Source organism: Aotus nancymaae, unplaced genomic scaffold, assembly GCF_030222135.1.
Source record: "Aotus nancymaae isolate 86718 unplaced genomic scaffold, 86718_ANA_hifiasm-v0.15.2.pri h1tg000058l, whole genome shotgun sequence".
NCBI lineage: Eukaryota > Metazoa > Chordata > Mammalia > Primates > Aotidae > Aotus > Aotus nancymaae.
The window spans coordinates 32,654,818-32,673,059 of NW_026988472.1; the positions used below are offsets into that span (position 1 = coordinate 32,654,818).

An 18,242-nucleotide genomic window follows, 5' to 3' on the forward strand; every position below is an offset into this window, starting at 1 on the left:
CAGCAAGTTGTGACCAGTCAGTCCCCAGGGTTCACAGCAGTAGGGGCTGGGCTTCCAGCAGACTCATGATTCATGTCTTAGCTCTGGCCCTGGGAGCCCCCAAGTATAATAACATCCCTTTCTGGGGCAACAAAACTGACCAAGTGGGCAACTGATATTTGACAGGGAAACTTAAACAGCCTATGAAACTGTCCTGAGATGGGTATAAAGTCAAATAGACCATGCACACAAGTTAACACTGAAAAAGGAAAGAGTAAGAGCTTCTGTTTAAGCTGGAGGTGCTCTTATGGCAGGACAGGAAAGAGGAAAAGAGAAAGGGGCAACGTGGGAGACATACTATGGTTCCTACAGACGTTAGGGGCAGCCCTGGCCCAGGAAGTACACAGGGCAGAGAGCTGACTCCCAGGCCAGGAAGGAGTTTAGCTCTGATCTATCCTCGGGGACTATGGCTCTCCCCCAGCCTCAGCTGACACACACAGAAAAGCTTTTCAGGACACAGGAAGATGAAGGGTTAACCCTAACAAGGAAGCAAGAAGCTCCTGGAGGACACAAAATACTGCCTTTAAGCTGGCATTAACCCAACTTAACTACCTCAACAGACTGGGCTCTTCCGGGGTGGGGGCGGGGCACCAAGTTATGGAAAATGATGGGATGACACAGGGGAATCAGAGCTGGGGCAGACAGAACACCCACACCATCATTCCCATAGTCAGCACCTGAGACCTTGAGCAGGTCCTCAGCCCAGCAGGCCCATAGGGCAGCTGGCTCCAGGCCTCAAAAGCAACGGAGGTAGCAGGACTGATGCAGGCCCCTCACTGGTCCTACAGCCAGAGGCAGAGCTCCCACCAGCTCTACTCTCCAGCCCCACTGCATATCTTGAGGAGGAATGTCTTTAGCTCATCCTTGAAGGCCTTGTGGCTCATGGGCCGGTAGTCCTGGGGTTCATAGAAGTTTGGATGCTGAGGGAAGAACTCCTTCTAGCTGCCTTTCAGGATATACATTTTGGGATAGTAGAAGCTGGGGTAGTCATTGACAGCACGGTTTCGTTACCAGATGAAACGGCACATGTGGGGCTTGCACTCAAGTGAGAATTTACAGTGGAAAATGAGAATGACTCTCTTGCCGAGGTTACAGGGTGTGATAGGGGTCTGTAGCAGGAAGCTCTAGACGTTGCGTTCCAGAAGCAAGTTCACAGCAGTCTTGATATGCACGCCTTCATACTCATAGGGGTATCTGCAGTCCACAATCACAAATTTATCCATGATGTTGCTGAACTTGCCCATCACCAGGGCCACCATCATTTCTGGTGAGATGTACTTGAGGTCTTGGTGCTTTTGATCTACAGTCTGTAGGAGGAAGGCCTTAGAGTAATCTCCTATCAGCTCTCATTGGTCACTGTCCAGGAGGTTCTTGATCTCATCATGACACAGTGATTTTCAGCGGAGGACTTGAACTTTAGATTCCTCAGGCTCTTGCTGCTCCTCCGGATGGGTCATGCTTCACCTCCACTTATTCTGCATCGGCGTGTCCCTGTCCCAGGGCTGCTCCAGCCTCTTGAGGATGGGCCGGATCACACTGCAGGGCAAGGATGGAGAGCAGAAGAGCCACTGGCACATGCTGTACATGCCAAGACCCTGCTCCTCTTCCTTTTCCAAGGTATTGACCAATGGGGTGCTAATGAGACTCTCCACGCCTGGGGGGACTGCATCATCGTCCTTTAAGTCACTCTCTAGGATGTCCACAAATCCATCATCTTCTTTGATATCCCCTTTGCAGGAGTCAGAGAGAAGAAACCTAGGGTCAGGGGGCTGAACTCCTCCATTTCCATCTTCTGCTCAGGAGTGAGACACATCAGGTCTGGGGTGAGCTGGACCTCTGGCCAAAGGATTCCCTGCGGCTGGCCCTCTCTGCCAGAGCACGGGCAGAGCTGGGATGTGTGGGCTTCCATGGCATCTTGAAGACAAATCCATCATTCTCCTTGTCTCCCCCAGAGCTGCTGGCAGCTCTACCGCCCACCTTGCTCTTCCTCCTATCATTGGGCATCTGGGAGTTGGTGATGTTCAAGCATGGGGCTGTGGCCCAGCAGCCTCACCGGCGTAGACTGGCAGTGTCTGATGGCAAACTGCACATTTTGAATAACCTGGCTGGCTGCCTAGATTACCTGTTTTAATGTCTGCTCCATCATCTGGGAGTCTATAGGGCTGGTGGAATCCATGCAGAGGCCTGCATCAGAAGATTCGGAGGATTCAGATGACAGGGTGGATTCGGATACCTATCCAGACAAGGATAGATGCATCAGCCAGCTGCAGCTGCAGAAGAGCAGGGTCCCTACCTGACTCTTCGGCATTTGGCTGCTGAGCTCGGCGAGGTCGTACATGGTCTGGGTGAGAGTAGTGACTAGCAAGGAAGGGACCATGCACACAAGGGACCCCAGGAGGCCATGAGATCCCAGCAGGAGGTCCAGGAGGTGGCGAGGATTCTGGGCGCCACCACGCACGCCTGCTGGACTGAAAGCCGAGCTTGGTGCGGGCTCCAGCCAGGGCACTTCCATCGTGGTGGGGCAGGCAGAAAACTGGGTGGAGGGCCAGGTGCAGGGCCACCGCAGATGTTGGCACAGCTGGCTGGGCCGAGGGAGGCAGCAGGAGTGTGGTGGCGGGGGAAGTAGGGTGGGGGGAAAGGGAAGGAGGGAGGAAGAGCCACTGGGCTGGGTGTGAGGGAGAAGAGGGATACAGGAGGGTGGAGAGTGAGGGACACGGGATTCAGGCACCATTCTGGGAAGCCTAGAGTCCTTTATTTTTAATTGTAATAGATTTTGCAGTTGTGAAAAGACGAGTTTTAGACAGAAGATCTGCCTCCAATTGGGAGAAGTGAAAAAATGGGAGCTCTAGAATAATGCTGGCCACATTAGACCAGGGGTCTAGTCTGAGGTCTGTCACCTATCAGCCATGTAAGTGTAAAATTATAAGTTTGGCAAATAATGTCTGATAAGCCCTAACTTGTAGCACTGTTGGAATCTATGTAATGGATATGAAGCACTTAGCAGAATTATGGAAAACATTGGATCTTTAAAGAATGGTAGTTATCATATTATTTTTACCACAGATGATATTACCCTCCCCTCTGAGGAGATTTATTTTTTATTAATTCAGGAAAATATGCAGCCTTCTAGGACAATTAATATCAAATTAGCCCACTATGTATTTAGCACGTAAAACTAAATAAAATTTCCCCATTTGAAGATAAGTTACTTAGTCTCCATGTAGGGAGTCTTCCCCAGTTGACTGAAACACAAAGTCCTAGAATTTGTGTCAAGGAACAACAGCTTCCCTCCCAGGTGCTATTCCACCGAAACAATCCCTATTTTCATTCATTTCATCATTATCAAATATGTTCTCCCTTAGAGTTTGCCAAATTACACTGAAGATAACTTAATTAAAATATCCCTTTAAGATGAGTCCGTGGCTCACACCTGTAATCCCAGTACTTTGGCAGGCTGAGGTGGGTGGATCACTTGAGGTCAGGAGTTCAAAGCCAGCCTTGGCAACATGGTGAAACCTTGTCTCTACAAAAATACAAAAAATTAGCTGGGTAGGGTGGTATGTGACTCTAGTCCCAGCTACTTGAGAGGGTAAAGTTGGAGGGTTGCTTGAGCCTGGGAAGTCGAGACTGTAGTGAGCCATGATTGCACCACTGCACTCCAGCCTGGAAAAAAGAGCCAGACCCTGTCTCAAAAATACGTCCTTTTAAATACTAGGATCTGGCTCTCTCAGTTCAGAGCAAAGGAGTCAATACAGTAGCTTTTCAGCACCCCACTTCAAGGCCGTTTCACCTTTATTTCTCAGAAGTTCCCTGGAGATGCTGTGTATAAAATAACTAGACTGTGCTATGTGCTCAACTGAATGTGAACAAGAGCACAGGACACTGTCCACTTCCGCCCCAAGAGGTTTTCTTCTGGATTATTGATGTCACCAAGGTAACTCTTAAAAGTTTTCACTCCAGGGTTTTCTCCTTCAACAATGAAACACACCATCTGAGTGCCTGGCCTCTGCTCTCCAGTCCCACAGCTTCATCTAGCCCACCACCCAGCTTAAATTAAAACTATATCCCACTGAGTGACTTACAGTTTCCAAAAGTCTAAAACACCTTTCCTTCGGAGAATTTGCGCCTTATCATTTTCAGCCAGATACACTCCAGCACTTTTCCCAAACCCCTCTCTAACTCCTTACCTCCCTTACTCCCTCTTCTTGTCATTTAGGTCATAGAAGTATTTCACCATCTTCCATACATTATTACTGTTCATTAATTGTAAAAGTCTAAGCAGGGGTGGGTGTTGTGTATCCTAGTATTCCCATTTCTAACAAAATTACTTTCAAAAAAACAGATGTTTAATTAATATTGGAGGAATGAATGAGTCGGTAAGCACAGATGCTAGTTTATAAACATTTTATTTTTTCTTACCTTCTTCAGTAAGCTAAGCCAATCCAGGTATGTCTCTTTTATTTTTATATAACAGACTAAAATGGATAAAGAAAACCAAGAACTGAAAAATTTTACTCGTTTTCACCTATGTTTAGATCTCCAAAATTTTACTGCTAAATCACTTCACATTTTTTAAAGAAATACCTATTCCATTACTGTGTTTCCTTGTTCTGGCTCATTAAATATGAAAGAAGGTTTCCCAATTTGTTTTACAGAACAAAAAAGCTCTCACTCTTAAATAGCAATACACATGTAACCCAAGTAATTAACAGGTTTAGATTCTGAAGTTATCTATAACTTCTATTAAAAGAAACATTTGAAATATAACACCAAAAAAGAAAGATACCACTCCAAGTTATTATTGAATATTAACACAAAATGATATATGCTGTGTTCCCTCCAGACCCACCCTGGTCATTCACTATTTAGAATGTTGATTGCTCTTTTCTTCCACAAATAAAACCATCTTCAGACTTCAGCATTTGAAATATAACCTAGGGAAAAAAAGAAGGAAAAGTAAAACTTTAGCTTAATCAATATACAAGAGGAACACAAAGATGGTATACATTTCTTTCTTCCAGCCCCACCATGGCCCTCCACTATTAGAATGCTGACAGACCTTTTTGGCCAAAAAGTGAAGAACCAGTCTCAGATTTCACTTAGCATGAGAGAAGCTGCTAGACGTGGTTCTGGAACGTGCTCTGGCCGCGGCAGCAGTATGAGCCCTGGCTGCAGCTCTGGCTTGGGCTCTCTCTTCCTCATCTCGCAAAGCCTCTTCATAGCAGGATGGGAAAGCGCTAGGAACGGTATCATACATTTTGGCTAAAAACTTCAGGACTTTCATCTTGCTAGTTTCAGCATGAGCTCTTGGACCCCACAGGAATTCATAGCGTGGAGGATCACTATTGGACACTTGCTGGTACTCCAGGTACTTTAGCTGCACCATATCTTTGGTGATGACTTTCCCGGGATCCCCATAGATGACGTGCTTCCTATCAGCATATACACCCATCAGATTCAGCATTTCCCAGACTGCCTCTTCTGGGGCACGGTTGCCATTCATGAAGATCACACTGAGTGCAATCATCAGGAGACCAGTCTTGGGAATGTTTTCTTCATCGCTGGTTGTTCCATCATAGGTGAGTTCTAGTTTGTTGAAAATGGCATAGGAGTGCCTGATAGGATCCACTTCCTTCAAATCAACACCAAATGCTAGCTCCATGTGCTCAGAGGCTCTCTTGAGGATCTCATTGAAGTGACACCTGTCCTTTGTGATAACAAACTTTATCATGTCTCCCTTTGTAATTGGCTTTTTGTTTCGATACCTATGAAGCAAGAAATTCACCAGCGAAACTACTTTCCTGTTTAAAGAATCTTTTCTCCAGGCTTCAGCAACACTTAAACACGGACTTTTCTCATCTTGGCTGCTGGCACCTTCAGTTGAACTGGTGCATGAAACAGGTGCAATAGTATCACTGGTAGATGGGGCTCCCTGAAGTGCCTCAGGGATGCTAGGTGTCTCCACATCAGGCAAATTCTGGGGTCTGTCACCAAAGAGATGACAGGCAGAGGAGGGCGATTCTCCTTCTGCCACTGTGGCCTGAGTAGCTCCCGGATCCTGATCCTTACAATGAGCCTGGCGGCGTTTCTCACGAGCACGGAGCTTACTTTTATGACCTCGAGGCATAATTACTCTTGTCAGGGACTACAGACAATAGTGCAGGCAGTTGGGTTGATGAAGAGGTCACCCTAGAAGATGGAGGACGAGATAGTGTTTACAATCTTGGTAGAGAGAATCTACCCTGGCTCCAAGAATGGCCACCTCTGCTCGTTCTCTTGACGGTATTGCTTTAGAAACCCATAAGGCAGGAGCGGGGTAGGGCTCTGTTCTGTGGGGGTTTGTCACATCAGTTCTAACTCAGAATATTAATTTTATTCCTTACCAGTCCTTTAAGTCCTCCCTCCGTTGACTCGCGGCTGCCTCCCTTTAGACCATGGCTTCCCATCCCACAGATTCCCAACAGGAAGTAAGGGCGTTAGGCCTAATGGCTGTGTTTTCAGACACAGAGAATTGAAAGCGTGGGCAGGACAGAGCAGAGCAGGATGGGTTTCTGTAAGGCAGCCTCTGTTCTGAAAAGAGTGTGTCTGAAAGGTCGTAACGATAATACTAACCTTGATACTTGCTGGATCCCGAGACTTATTTCTCTGGCCACATGTTTCAGACCAAGGCGTCACCCGGAACAGCTTGGTAACAGCTTGATGACGTGGAAGTAAGGTCAACGAAACACTTCCGGCCACGCCCACCTTGCGCTGCCAGCGTGGTGGTACTACGTTCCAGGGGAGGGGCAGTTCTTAAAGGGCTGCATATATTTTTTTCATTGACTTTGCAGGCCCTGGGACTTCTCTCTTTGCTAAGCTGAATCAGTCAGTCTCAGAAAAAGGATCATTTTCCTGAATCCAGAGTAGGAAGTAAGGTCGAGCCTGAGCCCAGCAGTCATGCCTGGGGCGTCCTAAGATTGACAGGAGGGGCGAGGCTCTGTCAGGGGTCCCTCTTCTTGAGTAGGTAATGCCCTCAGTCATCACTCAGTGTCTTATCTTGACTTTTTTTTTGAGACGGAGTTTCACTCTTGTTACCCAGGCTGGAGTGCAATGGCGTGATTTCAGCTCACCGCAACCTCCGCCTCCTGGGTTCAGGCAATTCTCCTGCCTCGGCCTCCTGAGTAGCTGGGATTACAGGCACGCGCCACCATGCCCAGCTAATTTTTTGTATTTTTAGTAGAGATGGGGTTTCACCATGTTGACCAGGATGGTCTCGATCTCTTGACCTCGTGATCCACCCACCTCGGCCTCCCAAAGAGCTGGGATTACAGGCGTGAGCCACCGCGCCCGGCCCCTTATCTTGACTTTTTATAGGTGCTGGGCCACTTCTCTGCTGACTTAAGCCCATCAAGTAAGGTACTAAATTGATAAATAAAGGTAATTAACATCTGTACAATATTATATTCACCATGTATAAACATATTATATTGCTGTACTTAGGCATCTACCTAATTCTATCAGCAAATTTTTATATTTACTTTGACAGACTGTGTATGTTTTTGTTAATGTTCTTTTTAGGTGTGTTCTGAATGTTCCTGATCTTTTGATGGTATTTTTTCATTATATTTTCTTATTTTTAAAGCCCTCTCAAATTTATTAGAATAGATTGTTTTCAGGATGGTACGTTAGGAGGAAAATGAGGATGGTAGAAACATCAAAGGTTCTTTCAGTCAGGCACTAAAAGGAATCCAGAAAATAACTTCTCAGAGAAAATCTGGAGTAGCTAGGATCCTTTTTTATTTGGAACCATTACTTTCAATTTAAGGCTTTGCATATTACTTTTGTTTTATTTCTACTACGCTGGCTGAGTCAGCTTTGAATTCCTGAAAAGTTTTACTTCTGCCCCTCACATAAGATCCTAATCCAGTTCACAGTGAATTTCAATGACAAAGTCTTGAGGTAGCACGAATGTTTTTGTAAGATTCCTTGAGGCTTCTTTTTTTTTAAGCCTTTAGGTACAAGAGTATATGTGCAGGTTTGTTATGTAGGTAAACTCATGTCATGTGGGTTCGTTATACAGATTATATTATCACCCAGGTATTAAGTCTAATACCTATTAGTTATTTTTCCTGATCCTCTCCTTTCTCTCACCCTCCACTTTCCAAAAGGCCCCAGTGTCTCTTGTTCCCCTCTGTATCCTTATGTTCCCATCATTTAGCTCCCACTTATAAGCGAGAACATATGGTATTTGGTTTTCTGTTTTTATGTTAGTTTGCTAAGAATAATGGCCTCCAGCTCCATCCATGTTTCTGAAAAGTGTATGATGTTTTTCATGGCTGCATAGTATTCCATGATGTATATGTGCCACATTTTTGTTATCCAGTCTACCTCTGATAGATATTTAGGTTGATTCTATACCTTTGCTGCCTTGATTAGTACTGCAATGAACATATGTGTGCATGTACCTTTATGATAGAATAATTTATATTCCTTTGGATATATATTCAGTCATAGGATTGCTGGGTGGAATGGGAGCTTTGTTTTCAGCTCTTTGAGGAATCACCACACTGCTTTCCAAAATAGTTTAACTAATTCATACTCCCACCAATGGTGTGTAAGCATTCATTTTCCTCCACAACTTCTCCAGCACCTGTTATTTTTACTTTTTGATAATAGTCTTTCTATTTTCTACATTGTTAACATTTTCTAATTATAGTTATTTGTTGTGAGATGGTATCTCTTGTGATTTTGATTTGCATTTGATCAGTGATGTTGAGCTTTTTTTCATATGCCCGTTGGCCATATGTGTATCTTCTTTTGAAAAGTGTTTGTTCACGTCCTTTGCCAACTTTTTAATGGGATTGCTATTACATTTTCTCTTTTTCTCAACTTTTAAGTTCTGGGGTACATGTGCAGGATGTGCAGGTTTGTCACATAGGTAAACATGTGCCATGGTGGTTTGCTGCACAGATCATCCCATCACATAGGTATTAAGTCCAGCATTCATTAGCTAGCATTCATATTCCTGATGCTCTCCATCCCCCACCCCCTGCCCCATTGTTATATTTTCTAATTAGTTGTTTGTTTCATGTGGCTAGATTTCTGATTTTACTATAGTGATTTTCTACACAAATTTACTGATGTTCTTTATATGTTTGAATATTTTGTGAACTGATTTCTTTAGAATTTTTAATTAGAGGATCATTAGAGTATCCTTTAATTAGAGGATCTCTCTCTTTTCATTTTTCGTAAATTTTATCTTGGTATTCATGTGTGTGCCTGTATACTGACTGTGCAATCCAGTCCATGTTTGACCAGCAGAATTGGTACCGTACCTCTGCATCTGGTTCTGGACTATTGAGAATGCTGGCCACATTTCAAATAGTATGATTGCTATTTGTTTTGTGATATGGAAATTCCGTTCTAATGTAAGTATACTAAAGTTTATTACCATGAATTGGTGTTCCATTATCACCAGTGGCTTTCCTTTACTGCTGCATGTGATCAAATGCTTTCTCTTTCTCTGTTAACATAGTGAATTCCAATTCACATTTTTCCTATTATGATATGATCTTTGCATTTGTTAGACACAGCCTATTTCCCTGCTTCTTCATTGCTTTATTATTCACTGCTATATTAGATACTCTGTAAATTTATTTAGAATATATGTCTTTATGTGAGTAAATTTGGCTCAAGTGTTCTTTCCTTGGAGTATGATCGTATAGTTTTTGCATCAAGTATAGCTAGCCTGCTAAAGTGGTTGCACAGCTTCCCATCTTCTTGTATGGTTTGTAAGCGTTTATTTAATGTAGTGATAAACTTTTCCTTCATCATTTCATGTAATGGGCTTCCAAACATGTCTGATCCTGGAAGATTTTGCAGTTGCCCAGGGCTAGACTACTTGTTTGTTTGTATTGTCTGAAATAAAGTTTTTTATTTATGAACCTAGTTATTGACTTAGATTTCATTAAAAATTGCTTTTACTTGAGTTTTCCAATTAAAAGTCATGTTATTTATAATAAATCATTTATTATATAAATTAGTAATTGTATAGGACATTACAGAAAATAGAATAATAACCCAATATACCTGACATTCAGCATTGTAATCTATGGTCTATAGTTATAGGTAGAAGCTTGTTCAGATTACGGTTTATTTATTTATTCATCTGTGGGCAAGACCTCCAGAGATGATGCTGTATATTTCCATTAGGAGATACATAGCGGCTAAGCATGTTGGCTCATGCCTGTAATCCCAGCACTTTGGAAGGCCAAGGCGGGTGCATCACTTGTGGTCAGGAGTTCAAGACCAGCCTGGCCAACATGGTAAAACCCTGTCTCTACCAAAAATATAAAAAATTAGACGAATGTGGTGGTGCATGCCTGTAATCCCAGCTACTGAGGAAGCTGAGGCAGGAGAATCACTTGAACCTAGGAGGTGGAGGTTGCAGTAAGCCAAGATTGTGCCACTGCATTCCAGCCTGGGCAACAGAACAAGACTCTCTCCGAAAAATAAATAAATAAATAAAAGGAGATACATAGCATGTGTTCATTTTTTGTGGTGATGATACAGTCACTCAGGATCATCACTCTCATTCATCAATTTGTTAGGGGCTGCAGAATTATAGTACTCTAATTCTATCATTTCTTTTGCAATTATTAGCTGAAATAGATCTATAGGTAGAAGCTTTTATTAACCTTCATTTGCTATTCATAAGGTGTGGCTTTTTACTGCCCAGAGGAATAAATAAAAGAAAATCTTTGTGTAATTGATATCAGAAAACTCTTTAGTCTAAAAATTTTTAATATATATTTATAATTTTGAGTTATAAAAATATTTTACTGGAGAATGAATCTGGTTCATAACTGATTGAATAATTAATCTCTTATTAAGGATTATTAGTTAGAAATGTTGGAATAAATAATGTTCAGGCCCTAGTGTTTGTCATATGACATATTACTTATGCCTACAAATAGTTATAATTTTGGGAAACAGAAAATTTTACTATGATTTCTTCAAAGCTACCTTTCTTTGACGGTTTCTATGTTGTTTTTGTGTTGTTCCTATATAGCTAGCCAGTCAGTAGGCCAACTGGGTTTTATTTTTATCTTTACAAATTGTAATGTGGATATGGTAACTGATATGAGTTTTGTTATTATCTTAGCTTGCATGTATGTAGACCTAAAAAACAATTGTGGCATTCTTCCCTCTGGGTTCACAAACTTATTCAATTTATGGCTATTCAATGAACTTTATATCAGGACTCTTTTCATTAATGTGGTAAATGCAGAAATATTCATGTATTTGAATAAATATGCTAATATGTTGTCACAATTAATTAAAAGAAATTTTCCAACTTCTCAATTCACCTGTTACTAAATTAAATATTTAGATTGTTCAGTGAATATTTACTTCTTGAGCTTGTAACTTTTATGACATGTTTCTGGGTTAATAAGCCTGGAAATGTAGAATGTTATATAGCAAAGATATTCAACTATGAGTAATGAGTCAGGTTATTGTTATGGCTTGAGTGGGTTCCCCAAAGTTCATGTTTTAGAAACTTAGTCCCCAATACAATAGTGTTGAGATGTGGGACCTTTAAGAGGTAACTAGGTCATGAGGGCCCTGCTCCTATGAATGGATTGCTGCTGTTATCATAAAAGCAGGTTATTTATTATGGAAGTGAGTTCATGATAAAAGGATGAGTTCAGTACCCTTTCCTCTCTCTTTTGTTTGTGCTTTCTTGCCCTTCTGCCTTCCACTATGGGATGATGTAGCAAGAAGGCCCTCAACAGATGCAAGCCCCTTGACCTTGGTCTTTCCAGCCTCCTAAATTATAAGATATACATGTCTTTATATACAACTCACTCTATATTTTACTATTATAAGAACACAAAATGGGCTAAGACAAATACAAACATAGGTTTATTACCATTCAGCTGTTAGATTTGATTTTAGAGCTTTTTATCTACTATAACTTCCCTCTCTCCCTGTTATCTTGCCCATCCTGTAACTTCCTGAATGATATAATAATAACTTCTCAAACAAAAGAAGCCTTCTGGAGTGATCTGGCAAAAACTTTAGCCTTTCAGTGTGGTTGAAGACTTTGTTCACTTTTACTTGATTCTGCTCCAGTCTGACTTGTACTGACTCATCCTTAAACCTTCTGTTTTCAATACCATTTTAACCATTTCAGTGGCCATGCTGCCAATGAATGACTGAAGTTCTAATGGCTTCCTTTTCCCTAATCCTCATTCTTTCCATTACTGAGAATTTTTGGTCCTCCCTTAAATTTTGAAGTCAAAGCAAATGCCTCATTTGCCGCATCCTAGCCCCAGCCCTGGTGAGTGTTAAATCTTTAATCCTAATTCTGGCCACATATTTTAAAAAGCATAATTAATTAATTATATTATTTTTAATTTGTTTTATTCATTTGTTGTTTACTTTTATTTTCATTTGTTTTATATTTTAGACGTAATTTTATTGTCTGCCTTTGTGATATTGAGCAATAAAGTTACTCTATATATATCTTATAAAATTTTTATAGTGGAAAATAAGGATATTGTTTTTACTGAGTTGATGGGAGGGTTAAATTATAATATACATGAGAAAACACTTTGTAAACTTTACAAACTTCTAGGTACTTACAAATATTTATTGGAATGAAACTTTGAGAAAGTACTAAAAAAATTCTTTACCCAATCTTTGAAATACTGAGTATACTAAGTGTTCTATTAATGCATAACAAGTTATCACAAACTTACTGGCTTAAAATAACACCCATTTATTATCTCACAGTTCTGTAGGTCAGTAATTCTGACACAGTTCATTTGTGTTCTCTGCTCAGGTCCTCAGTCTCAAAGTGTCTTGTTGACTAGGCAGCATGCTTATCAGGAGGCAGCAGGCACAGATTTACTTCAAGGATTCAAGCTGTTGGCAGAATCAAGTTCCTTGTGATTGTAGGACTGAGGTTCCCTTTTTTTTTGTTTTTTTCTTTTTTTGCTGGATGCCCGATGGGGCCATTCTTTGTTTCTGGAAGTTGCCTACATTCCTTGCTATGCGGACCTCTCCATTTTCAAAGTCAGCAATGGAGAATCTCCTTCAGGTAGAATCCACAATAATTTTAATCCCTTTCATCAGGAAGGGTCTTGCCACTTTTAAAGTTTCACCTCATTAGGTCAGGTTCACCAAGGGTAATTTCCCTTCTTAAACTCAACTATATCATGTAATATAACCTAATCATAAGAGTGATATCCTGTCATATTCATAGGTACTTCCTGCAGTCAATGGGAGGCGGTTATACAGGGTTGTGGGTCATTGGGGAAAAATCTTAAAATTCTGCCTATCATACCTAGAAAAAAATTATTGCAGAATTTCTGACCATAAGAGTAGCTGGAACTCCCAAGTTGCATACATAGATTATGAAATAAAAGGACAGGGAGATAGAATCATGGGATATAAAAGGATTTACAATCTCTACTGCCATAGATTTTTTAAATCTTCTTTGAAGCAATTGTGCTTAGTGGCTGCTGACATCCATAAAGCAACAATTTCAATGGAATATTTGCCTCAGTAGGCAAAATTCAATCCCCTAATTCCCAAACTGGAAGGCTGCATTCAAATATTCAACTTTACAGTGTCTGTTGTTTCATCATCAATGTCTTCATGTTGTTTTGTCACCCCAGGGATTACTTTCTTTCTGTTTATCATATATTTAACAAATGCATATACCAAGCACTATGCCAAGAGTGGGTATACAGTATGAATGAGCCCACCTATATGTCTTCAGTATACTAAGTTGAAATCAACAGAGTTGACAGCTCATTCATTCTTTCTATTACAGTAACTTTAAATATAAAAAGCAATACATGACACTTACATTCCAGAATTTTCAAAGGCATAGCAATGGTAATATAACAGATAGGAGTGATACATGGAATACTAAATTAGAACCAGGACAACTGGGTTTCAGTGTTGGCTCAGCTTCAGCATGCCTCTGAACTTGACCATATCTTTACCTGCCTAGGTCTCAGTTTCAATTGGACTAGCCTGTCATGAGTATTGTTTTTTGTCACTAGTGTTTACAAAAAGCAAACAATAAATTTAGATGCTGTAGGATATTTATACATAATATAAAAGAAATTTCAAGTGAATTAGCATTAATTCATTTGGAAAGGAATAATCTGCCAAATACATATAACAATAACATGTAAATAATAATAATATGGTAAGTTATGACTAGCTAGTGGCTAGAATTTTCCTGTGCTAAAAAAAGGGGAAATGGTAGGAATTTAAGGAAGAATGAAAGGATGACAACCAAATAAAGAAACAAGTTTAGTAGAAACAAGTTTAATTAATTTAAACACTAGAGGATATATATTTTATAGATGTAAAAGACGTATTGTCAGAAAATGCTAAAAGAAATCAAGAAAAAAAATGGAAAGGGCTACTACCAAGCAAAGGTAAAAGTTTGGTTAATTTAGAAAGTGTTATTTGAAAACTCTGAATCGATACTATGGTATTTTGAGCATTTTAAATCTGATCAGCTAAGAGGTTTTGAATTGTATGTTCGTTTGTTTTCTTTTGTTTTAACTTAGTGGAACTAACCCTCTCTGTGTACGTGTGTGCATTCATAGGGCAGATAAGAAGGTATGGGAGGGCAAGTTAGCTACAGCTACAATGCAAGTGAGGTGTGTCCTAAGAAAGAAAAAAAAATTAATTAGCTTAGTTTTTAGGACTTCTTTGTAGATCTAAAGTGTGACTGAATTATGAAATGAGACCCACCGGAATCCTCACTCCATTCTCTAAAACATCTTTCTATTATAGGACTATAATAATATGAGGGAAAAGTGTAAGGTAGTAGGACAAATATTTTAAAATACAAATAATAGTAACTACTTATTTATTAAGGACCATAATGTTCAAGGAAGTGGATTATGTGCATTTTCCTACTTAGCCTGTGGTTTGGGTTTATTAACTGGACTATACATTCAAAGAAACTGAGGATCATAAAGATTATGAAGCTTTTATTCATCCATATAATTTATATTTACTATACCCAGGAAGTTGAATAAAGTCATGAAAAAAGCAAAGGCTTAGACAGAACAAGAGGTAGAGAAGAGGATTGTCAGAAGCCTTTCTGGTCAAATGTGGGAAACATTCCTTGGCAATGTATATGCAACTTTATTTAGTTTGACGTATCACCCTCAATCTCATGCGTCACTTTGTTTTAGCCTTTTCTGGTTATTTTTTGTAATATTACTCATTATTTTAATAACCACAATTATTGTTTTAAACTAGTCCAATTATAAACTTAAAATTATTATAAGGAAAATTTGCATGATATTTATTGTGAGAATGTTATTCGTAGTATAATCTTAAATATTCCACTGGAAAAACTCAGGAAATATGATTTTAGCTTAGCTCTTTTATTGAAAAGAAACTATGTTGTCTTTAATTGATAGACAATCAGTTGTCTTTTTTGGTCAAGTGAAATGGGAATCTCAAAGTCAGATTTTTATTACCCACAATACTACTGCACTTACGTAGAAATTAACACTATGTTCCAGAGCTTGCAGTTTGTAAACATTTTTACTCTTAATTATCAGATATAGTAAGTGCTCATTCAATGTTAATGAGTGAATTAATCCACTTAGAATATTGTTAAATTAGAAGCATAATGAGGCGATAATAAATACATTCTATAAAGAAGTAAGCCTATATAATTAATAATTCTAATTTTAGGGCATCTAGAAAATTTGGTTAAATACAAATAAATATGTGGAATTCCATACTGTGTTTGCTTCAGGAAAAAGACTAATTATCACCATTTGTGAAACAGCAGAAAGCATATGTTCTGTTGATGGTGGTATCATGTTGCTATGTGAAGGACCACAAATTAAATGCACATTATGATGGCAAAGTAGAATAACTCATTGTTAGCTTTTACTAGATTAATTTGTCTTCCTAGTAAAACAAATATTAGCTAGTTTATTCTAGTTCGATTTCAACTTGAGCAGCATTTAAAAATATCAATGTCTACAAGAATAGTGTGATTTTTAAGTGCACCTAAAATCCATTTTTAAGGAAGAAAAATGGTTGTGTGCATTGTATTTATATATAAATGTGAAATTGGTGGCAAAGCTTATTGATAGTAATGTGTAATATTTCACATTTACATTAGAGAGTTCCTTTTCAACTTCCAGTGGTACATAGTTTATGGAGTCTGTGGCAATCATATTATGTATGATATAAGATACCAGCTGAGCCCTGAGATGATCATGATATGTAAAAAATTATTTTCTCAGAATGAATAAGTAATTTTTAAAGTAATTCTTTCTTGCTTAGTTACAGCTATGCTTTTCCAGAATTTAGGAAACTCTACTCGGGATTATTAATTTCAGGTTTCATTGCATGTGCATTTAATGCTAATTGTGATAACTATTGAGGCATGTATACATTTATTGTCATTTTGATTAGTTATTTATAAAAGACCTTGGATGTTTAAGTGAAAAGAAATATTTTCTATTAAATTTTAAATTTAATGTAGGTCTTTAAATGTAAGTTTTGTCTTAGTAACTGGATAGATTTTTAACTGAATTTTTTATTTGCCATTTTTAAAAGTAGATGTGAATTTAACTAAAAAAGTAAGAAATATCTTAGATACTCAATGGCAGTGAGGTATAGGATATATAGGTAAAATGCAGACTTGTCTGTTATTCAGAAATCCTATTTTAAAATCTCAAAAATTATTCTAACCAATCTATCTTTTTAATGCTTCTACTAAACCAAACTGTTTGCTCTTTGAATGAAACTAATTCTAATTATCTTCCTCTACTTCTTGGACTGATGACTGGATAAATGGCCAAAAGACAAACACCAAGAAAGAAAGGTGTTGAAACAATACCCAAGCCATAGCTAAATCAGACACATCTGCTTCAAACAAAGAAATCATAAAGAAAAATAATGAGGAAAACTAGGTATAACAAAACAATCCATTTACACATTTTATAAAACATTTACAACCCTCATGTAAAAAAAAATCAGTTGTAATAACAATCTGCTCATGACAAGATCTATTTTGGACCATTTGGACTGTTATGTAGTGATAAATTCACTTCCAAACAAATCCATAATATTAATCCTAAAATTGAATTTAAAAAAAAAATATTTCATACTTAACAATTTTTTCTTGCTTTTGTAAAGAGGAAAGTCTTTTTTATTTATTTAGTCAAATAATATGTAAAAGAGCTGTATTACTGAAATTTTCAAAGCCATTGGTTTGGTTTTGTTTTGTTTTGTTTTGTTTTTTTTGGTAAGGAGTAAGTTTTATGTGACTCAAAAGTGCCTCTCCATTTAAAACAAAAAGCAAATGACTTACATTTCTTAAGTGTTTTCAGACACATAATGTGATTATCTCAATGCTGCAGCATGTGGGTATATATTATTATGTCCCCACCTCTTGTATCAAGGAAACTGAGGCACAGAGAAGCTATGTAATCTGCTTAAAGTTGTTAGAACATACATTTTCACTGTGTATAGTGGTAAATGTTTGAATATTTTACTATTCTTTCCTCTTATCCTCAGGAGCAAAATTACTTTAAATTAGAAAGATGAATTTTCTTTTTGTTGGCACTTCATTAAAAATACTGTACAAACAGAAAGTAGTAAAGAAGAGGCAGAGAAATGGATTGAACAGTAATAATAATAAAACGTCTAGAGATAGCTTAGTACTCTTAGTACTCTTAGAAAGAGTATAATAGCTAATTGAGACAACATGAAAGAAATACGATGAGGAAAATATGTCCGGAAATTCCCAGGTGGATCTTCTTTCCTTTTAGCCTATTGAACTATTGACAACTCCCTGTTTGCATTTGGTTTACAGATATACATGATGCTCACATGTGCCCAGTTACTTATAGTAGACATAACTAAGTATTTGTTGAATGTCTGCATGAACATATAATTGTTCGTTGTATTAATCAGGATCCTCCAGAGAAATGGGAAAAGAAGGATAGATAGATAGATAGATAGATAGATAGATAGATAGATAGATATAATGGGAATTGTCTCATGTGATTATAGAGGAGCAGAATCTTTTGACTGCAGGCTAGAAAGCCAGGAAAGCTAGTGGTATAAGGCAGTCCAAAGCTGAAGGCCTGAGAAAAGGCGAGGGACAGGGAGGGGTGATGGTGTAAGTCTCAGTCTGAATCTGAAGGCCCAAG

At 38.8% G+C, this 18,242-nt stretch overlaps 1 protein-coding gene and 1 pseudogene across 1 annotated transcript; both read right to left on the minus strand.

Moving 5' to 3' along the window:
* Positions 1 to 821: 821 nt before the first annotated feature.
* Positions 822 to 2,551, minus strand: LOC105714776 (M-phase inducer phosphatase 2-like; annotated as a pseudogene).
* Positions 2,552 to 4,426: 1,875 nt separating this feature from the next.
* Positions 4,427 to 6,786, minus strand: MAGEB18 (MAGE family member B18). The gene is made up of 3 exons (XM_012448906.2): positions 6,652 to 6,786; positions 5,099 to 6,228; positions 4,427 to 4,973 (listed from the first exon to the last, which is right to left on the minus strand). The coding sequence occupies exon 2, from the start codon at positions 6,164 to 6,166 to the stop codon at positions 5,135 to 5,137; it is 1,032 nt and encodes a 343-aa protein (XP_012304329.1). The 5' UTR covers positions 6,167 to 6,228; positions 6,652 to 6,786; the 3' UTR covers positions 4,427 to 4,973; positions 5,099 to 5,134.
* Positions 6,787 to 18,242: the final 11,456 nt, after the last annotated feature.

Bases quoted from the DNA above. Each gene is read 5' to 3' on its own strand.
- MAGEB18 (XM_012448906.2), bottom strand. From the start codon at position 6,166: ATGCCTCGAGGTCATAAAAGTAAGCTCCGTGCTCGTGAGAAACGCCGC.